The 9,927-nt window shown below is 36.2% G+C and overlaps 1 protein-coding gene across 1 annotated transcript in view; it reads left to right on the forward strand.

Annotated features, from left to right (window-relative positions):
- GRM8 (glutamate metabotropic receptor 8) overlaps positions 1-7,153 on the forward strand; it is a 346,291-nt gene extending 339,138 nt beyond the window's left edge. Inside the window, exon 11 of the mRNA XM_085218365.1 lies at positions 6,755-7,153. Within this exon, the coding sequence (XP_085074491.1) occupies positions 6,755-7,051 (297 nt within the window). The 3' untranslated portion in view covers positions 7,052-7,153. The remainder of the gene's footprint in view (positions 1-6,754) is intronic.
- The last annotated feature ends 2,774 nt before the right edge of the window (positions 7,154-9,927 follow it).

The following is a 9,927-nucleotide window of genomic DNA, read 5'->3' on the forward strand; positions in this document are numbered from 1 at the left end:
ACAGATTAAAATTTAGTTAGTAGGATAAGAAGCCAGCAGTTAAGGTTATGCTTTTTCTGTGTTTTATGAATAAGGAAAACAGACAGCCAGTATTGGTCATTTTAAAAAGTCAGAATTGTAATATTCTGCAAATTTTAAATCTGAACAACAAATAAGATTGCTTTCTACTCAGCAGCATATTCTATTTCTAAGATTGTTTCAGTCAGTGATAATGGTTTCTGGGTTGTAGGAAACCAAGTCATTTTTATTTCAAACCTGTATATACTGTAGTATATAGTATATATATATATGTATATATAGTACTGTAATACTGTACTATTAAGTTCAAGTCCCATTTTATTATCATTATTATTATTATTATTATTATTATTATTATTATTATTATTTTGGTAACATCTCTCATCCTTTATAAAATGGCTTTCTTCCTTTTAGATTTTCTTCACTAGAAAATTATGCACATGAAAGCAACAATTTCAGGCTTGCCAACTGGCTTCTAAAATTTTGGGTGTTCCAAAATGTCAGCCCTCATTTTTTCAAATGAATTATAATTGAAGATCTACATGAGTCTATTTTGAATTGTTGCACACCTGCCACATTTGCTAGTTCATTTAGCCTTTGGGCAAATACAGTCTACATTCAAAGTAGATACCTGAAGAATAAATAAATGTCCCATGATAAATAAATTTCATTAAAAATTATAAATATGAAAATATAAAATTATTCTCTAGATTTTTTCTACATCTTATATAGGTGAATTGATCTATGTATTGCAAATTAGAATGTATTTGACCAAAGACAGAATTTTCTAAGTATTTGGAAGACATCGGAAACTATTTACAGGTTGGACTACAAATTTAGTAGAAAATCTGTAGCAATTTCAGAGTAAAGGATCTTATGGTAGAGGTGACATTGGGTAACAGCAATGAGAACTGGCATTAATGCTCACCATGTTGACAAAGTATTGTGTTGCCCTCCCAGTTTCTGCCTAGACTAGTTATGATGCATCACTAAGAGTACTAACAAACCATTAGGCTACTTGGCTTGTTTGATAATATTGAAATCTTAGCCTCACAACAAGAACATAGTAGTCATATCAGTTACCCAGTGGGCATAGCACCAGACTGTGGCCAAACTCCTGGAAACAGTTAAGGAGATTACAGATTGGTCTAGGACCAAGCCCTCTTGTGCTGGGAGTACACTAACAAAGGAGCAGTGCAGGCAGTAAGGTCCCAGCATGCAGGCCTACACCTCAGCATGGTTTTATTTCCTGCTGTAGATACGGTGGTATTGTATTTATATTATTTGCTTCCCAGCCCTAGAGATCAGCTATTCCTCCTTTCATTTGATACAATCAGGTGATATCCTGATAGCCTATGTATAACAAAGGAATCATGTTTTATTAGGAAATTAGATGAAGAAACATACAGAGTTGAAAGACCATTAATGATCAGTGAGAATCTGTTTCCAAATTACAGGACAGATTAGCAAAGTTTGGTGAAGTGAATGTCCTCAGACTTCCAGTATCTGAATTCCAGAACTTGTATGTATGTAGGATAGAGGTGTTCTACTCCATGGTAAAATTAGATATTGAGAAGTCACTGGAAAGTGCCTGAAGTTCTGAGGTTAGTATTAAGCATGTGGTTAAAAAAACCTAGCACTTTGTAGAGGAAACTTTGCAATGAAAACTTTACAGTGTGCAATTGTACACACTTGCAGTGAGCAGCTGACAGGTCTTATTTACAATAATATATACAATGCTAAAAAAAAGATCTAGTAAAGTCATTTGACTCTTTGCATAAAATAATTTACGGGTAGAAAGGGAACACTTATAAATATTGCTGGAAAGGTCTAAATTAGACTTCAAGAATAAAAGCTGAACAGCGATATCATTACCATAATTCAGTTTTTGAAATATAGGTATATTCATCTTCCACTGAGGCCTCATGCTTTTATAGCTCCTCTAATGTCTCAGCTTTTATGAAAATTCATGCTTTTTAAAGCTGACAAACATTTACTTTGAAATCTGTAATTAGATTTGGTCTTTATCTAAAAATTTCTGAAATAAACTGGGATGTACAAATGAAAATAAAGAGTGTTTGTTTTCTCAATTTTCTTTGTAAGGTACAGAGTCACATCCTACATTTACTGATTGAGATTATAAACTCATGAATGTGGTACTTTTCATGTTTGTGAAAAGGCTTTGAATTTTGTCTTTCAGCCTTATTTTAGTTCATATTTTGTAGAAAGTTTGCAAATATTCTTGTTATATCAATGTGAGAAAACCATTAATGACTGGCATGCACTTGTAATGTTTTTCCTCAAGAAGATATGAATTTTCTTCCCACAGGTCCAGGCAGAAAATGTTGTGCAATGAAAAGAGTAAGAATCTATAGGTGTAAGCTTATGGGGATGTAGGTTCTGCGGAGCAGTATGAATCTTGGTATTAATTATTGGCTCCTCACCAACATTGTTACATTCTTATCTGTAGTGTTTCCTGGTTTCTAATATATTTGCCTGCAGTCAGCCTTTTCCGTGTTCATTTTTTGTGTGGAATTGATTCCATGGTGTTTCTTTCATGAAACCATAAGTGATGTCATCCAATCAACTTTCTAGCTTGCTGCAACCCATGCAGAAACAACTTCAGTATTATGGCATGCTCACAAATTCATAAAGAAGCAAGGCATTTTTTTTTTAATTTATTTTTTTTAGCACTCATATTCTGGAGGGGAAGAAAAATGACTTTCAATGCTTGTGTTTTACTGAGATGAAAATACCCTTGCTCTGCCCACTACAAAGTGAGAGACCATTTTTCTGTATTTCCCAATTTGTGGCATGCATGCCAATAAATGACATTTATATTTATTGTACCATGTATCATTTATCCTCTGGCTATGAATGATCTGGTAAATGATCCCAGCATCTGGGAGTAGAAGCAAGAGTGGTGGGACAAACTGATAGCAAAAAACCTTTATGGGAAATAATTCTTACTACAGTTCTGGCCTTAAAAAAATGAAGTTAGCTTAAGGGACTGAGAAGATTCATAGAAAAGACATAAAGTACTTGATAGCAAGGATAAGGGAAAAATGAATCCATAATTCCATCTTCAGCTCTGTTACTGGTGGTGTGGGACATCAAGAGTGCCTATCTGGATATGCTAGTCTCATCAGGGTGGTTTAGACTCCAGTGTTCAGTGTTGAGGCTGCTTCCTTGGTCTGCACTTCTAAAGGGCAGATTGTGTAGTTAGCCAATAAGAGGCATTAGACCAACTGCATATTTTAAACAATCACTTCTTTTTGGAGTACAAGCAGCTGACTTTAAAATACATTAGGCACCCACGTACCCTGTGATGTATAAAGCCTTCCTGTATAGCTTCACTTCCCTGAGTACCAGAATTGCTTATCTTTTGTGCTATATCTACTAGCAGTTAGAGAACTTGCACCAAGGTGGAAGACATAGCTGTATCGCCCACCCCTCTAAGTTATACTGTTAAAATCAGGGAATAGACTGGGTGAAAAATATCCTCTCTTTTATCTAAGAAAAGCAATAAGCTGGGCAATGTGGACAAAAGTTTGACATTACCACCGTTTTTGTTCTCTAATTAAAACAGTTGCTTTATGGTGAGTTGAAGGCATGTTATGTTCATGATATTGTCTCAGCAAGCATGAAACAGGTGGGAACCTAGGTGATTTTTTAAATTCTAAGCAGGTAGGCTGAGCTGAGAGGTAGTCACTCTGCTACCTGAACGGGAAACTTTCTTTGGTGCATGCATGAACTTTTTTTCACAGAAATTTTTCACGTTACCAGGGTGACGGTTTAGTTTCAAGTACTTCCAACTCAAGGAAGTCACTGGAGCATACATGCTTTTCTGAAATATCACTGAATACCCCAATGTTTCCTATGTCAGAGCTTCTATAGAAAGAAGGAGATAGATCTTGAAGACATAGTAGAAGATGGAAAATCCCTGAATATCCAAATAACTATTATCTGTTTTAGCTGCTGAGGCAGTCAGAGGCTGTGTTACCATCTTTCTGATGAGGAAAGGGTCTTGGTCATTTACTAGGTATGGAAATACTGTACCTGAGTGGGGACAGCATCTGCATCATTAACATGAGACACAGTCTCATGAGGGATCTTTCAATTACAAAAGTAGAAAACAGTACATAAGAATCCTGGGATCAGTTCTGGTGTATAGGTGGGTTGATGGATGAAGTTGGGAAGATATTTAAGCATCAAGTTTTCCCATTATAGAAGGAGAAGCAAGATTTTTTTGTGTGCACCACTGTGATTTTAGTTTTCTATCTTATAAGTTTACACTGTCAAGAACAAGGAGAATAGACATAGCAGACCTTGTTATATCTGTGAAAAGCAAAAAGGTTGTAGTTCAGAAGGGATTTCAGTGTGTGGAGTACTGAAATTCATTTCTGTGTAACCATGAATTGTGGCAAAGGGACTTTATTCTCCTGTATATTAAAGTGAGATACAACAGTAAGATTTATAAAAAAAATTATTCATACCTCCTATTAAACTGAAATACTTTTGTTGCAACTTGAATTTTAGGGAATCAGACAAAAGTCAAACCAAATTGTTCCTTTATCACAAGTGTGCAGCCTCCTGTTTGCTAGACTTGTCGTGCAGGAAGGAGGATTCCAAAGATGGAAAGAATTAACGTGTTCCTGTCCTGTATAGACTCTCAGCTTTGAAACTGACTATTTAAAAAGAAGTAGAAAATGTTATCAGGCCCACACTGTGTAGTAATCAATTACAGTGCCATCTAGCTGGACTTCTGAAAAGCTTTTGACATGGTTCCTCACCACATCCTTCATTCTACGCTGGAGAGGTGTGGATTTGAAGGATGGACTGTTTGATGGATTAAGAACTGGTTGGCTGGTCACAGCCAAAGGGTTATGATCAACAGTTCTATGTCATGGTGGAGGCCAGTCAAAAGTGGTGCCCCCCAAGAGCTTGGTCTTGGGACTGGTGCTCTTCAACATCTTTATCAATGACATAGATGATGTCATCAAGTGCACCCTCAGCAAGTTTGCAGATGACACCAAGCTGAGTGGTGCAGTCAGTACACTGGAAGGAAGGGAAGCCATCCAAAGGGACCTGGACAGGCTGGAAAGTGGGCCAATGAATACCTAATGAGGTTAAACAGGGCCAAATGCAAGGTTCTGCACCTGTATGGTAACTGTTGAGTCATGGCCTGAACCACTGATTGAGCACCTGGAAAAAGAGACAGGGTAATCCTTGGGAGCACTGGTGAAGGTGATTCACCTGCATGATCGGAAGGGCTGTAGTCTGGCTCCACCTCTCTTAGACCTCATTTAAGGGTTGACTTCCACTAGGGAAGGATCTTTTGCTGGGGGTCTGTTGTTTGTGGTGTTTTTTCCAGCAAGCCTACATCTTTGGAGATGGGAGAGCATTCTTTTTGTAACATCTTCTCATTGGGTTGTTCTGGCTGCGGTTGCATCACTATTCAATGTAGTGCTTAACTTTAAAAAGTCAACGTTGTAACATTTGAACTGTAGAACAGTCAGTTTTGTTCAGAGATGCTACTTGCAGGTCAACATACATCTGCATAGAACTCCTTCCACAGTAATCTGGAAAAAAAAAAAAAAAAAAAAAAGTGTAATGACGTAACAGTGTAAGGTTTTCATTAGAAGTACTCGTGCTAAGTCAAGATTTGTTTTCAGGGAGATTTGTTTTCAAAAAGGAGTTTGTGAGACCGAATGGAATAGAGCTTTTTCACTGTAGACTCTGTAGTATTTATTTCCTGACGTACTGTCTTGCAGTATCATTAAAAGGAAGTGTTGCTCCTATATATTTCCTCAGCACAACCGGAAATCCTGATTATCTTTTCAGTCTCATACTGCCTTCAGACTTAGATTCAAATCCTTACAGACTTTGAAGCGTTGTCTGTCTTTTCTTAAAGAGATCAGGGTTTCCCTCAATTTATGTGAGAATTTGGCAGAATTATACTGATGCTTTGCAGAGTGGTTCACAGTGGGAGTCCACTCTTTAGAAATATATTTTGAAGATTTCATAAACTATCCCCAGTTGGAAGGGACCCTCAAGGATCATCAAGTCCAAATCCTATCTCCACACAGGACAACCCCAAAATAAAACTATATGTCACAGATTCACACAAAAAATGTAAGATATTTTTTATTTTCATGGGGTATTGAAATCTTTTGTAATCTACCTTTCTGGTTCCCTGATTTTCTGATTTCCTAATTAGGACAAATTAGAAAATCATCTATACTTTTAAGTCTTCAGTAGGGAAACTTATATTAAGCTTAAAACTTAAACAATTTTTTGCATTATGCCTGTTGCTTGCTGAAATATGCAGTACATGCTACTGGATCACAATATGGCATTTTGTTGCAGAGGTATCCATCTATTAAAATGAATTATACAAAATTAGCCCTATTGTCATCCCTCTTTTTCTGCACAGACCTATTTGTTTATTATATGCAAATACAGTTGCTATGGAATCTTGATTGTTTTCATGATAATGAAGTTTAATAAACACTGTCATTTCTAGTGTCTGTATTTAAGGTTAAAAAAAGACTATAAGGCAGCTGTACTCAACTATAAAGGCAAATGAAGTCGAGGGTCTTTCTGAAGTATGCGGAGAGGAGTGGTGGTGTTTCCATTTTCCATCTTGTATTTTTAATAGAATTACTTTATCTGCCTTCATATGTTAAATTCATATAGCAATGATTTTTATGTTGTTGTTTCTTTCCTTCCCCAGATGTACATCCAGACAACAACACTTACTGTCTCCATGAGTTTAAGTGCTTCTGTGTCTCTGGGCATGCTCTACATGCCCAAGGTTTATATTATCATTTTTCATCCAGAGCAGAATGTTCAAAAACGGAAGAGGAGCTTCAAGGCTGTAGTGACAGCTGCCACAATGCAAAGCAAACTGACCCAAAAAGGAAATGACAGACCAAATGGCGAGGTCAAAACTGAACTATGTGAAAGTCTTGAAACCAACAGTAAGTCATCTGTAGACTTTCCCATGGTCAAGAGTGGCAGCACTTCCTAATAGATGTACGTTCACAGGAATGCACTTTATTGTAATGAACTTTATTCTTTTTATCACTCGTGCATGAATCCAGAGATGTGTTAGAATTCATATACAGTTGAATGCATAAAGTAGAAAATAATTATTTATATCTTTCCTCCTTAGTCTGTTTTGTTGTTCCTTTATCGCAACTCATGAGCACTAACATCTCCCATTTAAATGCTTCCCATCCAAGTATTTGTTGTGGTTTAATTCATTTTGGTACAAAAACATGGTAATTCCTATACAGCTTTATCATTACATGTTGCAGTTTGTCATGGGTTAGCACTATGAAGAAGTTCTTTCCTGTGTCAGAAAAGCTCTTGAATCTTGCCACTTCTCTAAAGTACTCTGATATAGAAGAGGAGTTATATCTTCCATTTTGCTGCATGACATACAAGCAGATAAACTGAACTTCATAATAATGACTTTAATAAAATATGAGTACAACTGATAATTTAGCTCCTCCAGAACTCAGCAGTAGTGGAGAATTTATTGAGGAGTTAAATGACACATGGACTATACAGAAGCTGTTGAAGACTTATTTTTTAAGCATTTTACTGTAAGTGAGATTTTCTGAAATTTCATTAGTTTCTGATGATGTTGACAGAAAACTGAATAGTATTGAATAGTACACTTTTGCTTGAGCACTTTCAGAGAAGTACCAAGCTTGAAGCAAAATGTCATACTTATTTCATAAAAATTCAGTTCCCACTGAATTAACCAGGGCTTGCCAAATTGAAGAGTATATATGAATATTCCATGGGTTTACCGTGCTATAGTTGCTGAGTGCAAACTAATTCTCTTGCAAAACCCATGACCCTTCAAAATGCATAAATTCAGCAGATTGAGTGAATTTATACAGCTTCAGGTTTGCACATATGACAAAAGACAGGGAAGAGGTTGAAATTGCTTATGGATGAAATTACATCACGGAAATGTAAAGAACTCATAATTTCTAAAATCTTCAGGAGTGTCCAAAAGAAAATTCAGAAGGGAAAGAGAAATGGATTTTACTGAGTTTGGAAAATGGTCAGCTTCTGAGGAAAGGCCAAAGGAGGGATTCCACATTAGGGTGAAAGAGAGAGCAGGGAATATAGTCTTGAGTATCTGATACTTATCTACTGTATTATCTAATTAAGAAATGCTGTGTCTGGAATTCTTTAAACTATGATTATGCATAATTCATGGAAACAGCTGCTGTTGGAATCAAGTCTGCTCCTCCAGTAGCATGATGTATGCAGGATAATGAGTGTTTACTGGGTTCTGAATGTGATTTTGACAGTAATACATCAATATAATTTTGAGCTCGCTAGGAGCTCTTGACTAGGCTTTGATCCAGGCATCATAATGGTCCATAGGCAAAAATTCAACTCAAGTCATTTGCTCTCCATACTGCTGTCCCTGTATAATTGAGCTTTGGCCTTAAGATGGGTTTCTGTCTTCTCAGAGTGTTCTCTACTATAAGAATTTGTTCATCTGTTTCTGCCAAAACAGATACTGTCAAAACTTTTGAAGATTCCTATGAGTTCCTGTTGCACAATGGGAGATTAATCCTTTTCACTAAGTCAGCAGTGACAGGTTCTCAACATTGCAGAATTTCTTCTACTGTCACAATTTGAGAAATCAGTCACAGCACATGAAAACTGAAGCAGGCTATTCCTAGCATTCCAGAAGTGGGTAGTGAGTGGTTTCTTCTCTTTCCTAATCATAAGTACTGATAGAAATAATTATCCACACAACAAGATGAAAAACAAGATAAGATGGTCAGTTACTTCCTTTAGTTTTCTGTCCAGCTCTGCTCTCTGGTTCGTCCTCTTCCATGTAAATAGCCTCCTTTCCCCACATGAACTGGTACCTTTTTCTGGAAACACATTCATAATCAGTGGAAAACAAAATGTATCTGGTAAATGAAATGACAAAGAAATCACAGAATTGTAGGGGTTGAAAGGGACCAAGACCATCGAGTCCAACACCCCAAATAATAAATAAATTAAAAAAACAAAACAACAACGACAACACAAAACCATCTAGAAACAACTATAGAAGGCATAATAATGACAAGTACTTTAGATTCATATAGGTCAATTCCCAGTTATAGTTCTAAAATACTTTAGATCCTCTTTTCATTTTGTTCTTTTCCTTCTTTGTCTCATTCCAACAGCAGAGTAGTAACTTGAGCTAGAAAAGAGTGTTCATTCCCAGATATATTTTGAGCCAGTTGTTGCCTTTTCTGGCTAAGCTTGCCAAAATATGGTGTGTTTTATTATGCCTGTTTTATTACTGTGAAATGCTCACAGTCTTAAAGAGCAGGACACCAGCTGTAGAAGCTTTCAGATTCCCACACAGGCATGATAGGCTTATTACAGTGAACTTTAAAGATGATTTAAGTATTAAACAAGTGATAAAAATGTTTGTATACTATATTAAATTTGACAGATTTTGAACTAGGATCTATACTAACTTCTTCTGTTGTCATTCTTTTAAAGTAACAATGCTCAGAACTCAGCAGGATAATTTTTGTTTCTTGATCAGTCCCATGTTAATTTTGTCAAAAATGTTGAGTTTCAGACATACAGTCAAATGGTGGCAAATTAACAAGTTAATTAATTAACAATTAACAATGCTCTAAATGAACTGAGGTAACAACTTATTTTTGTGTTCTGAGCTTCTTGAAAATGTATTCAAATAATTCAGCTTACTGAGATGTGATAAATCTGATTATATTGTATCACTGTGGGCTAAAAACATACACATGAAAAGTTACAGAACTCAGCTGATAAAGGATAATGTGTTAAACTAGCTTAACCTGATCACTTATCTGAGCTTATGTTCAGAGTGAAGGAAAAAATAAGCTC

This window comes from Meleagris gallopavo, chromosome 1, assembly GCF_905368555.1.
Source record: "Meleagris gallopavo chromosome 1, MGAL_WU_HG_1.1, whole genome shotgun sequence".
Classification (NCBI taxonomy): domain Eukaryota; kingdom Metazoa; phylum Chordata; class Aves; order Galliformes; family Phasianidae; genus Meleagris; species Meleagris gallopavo.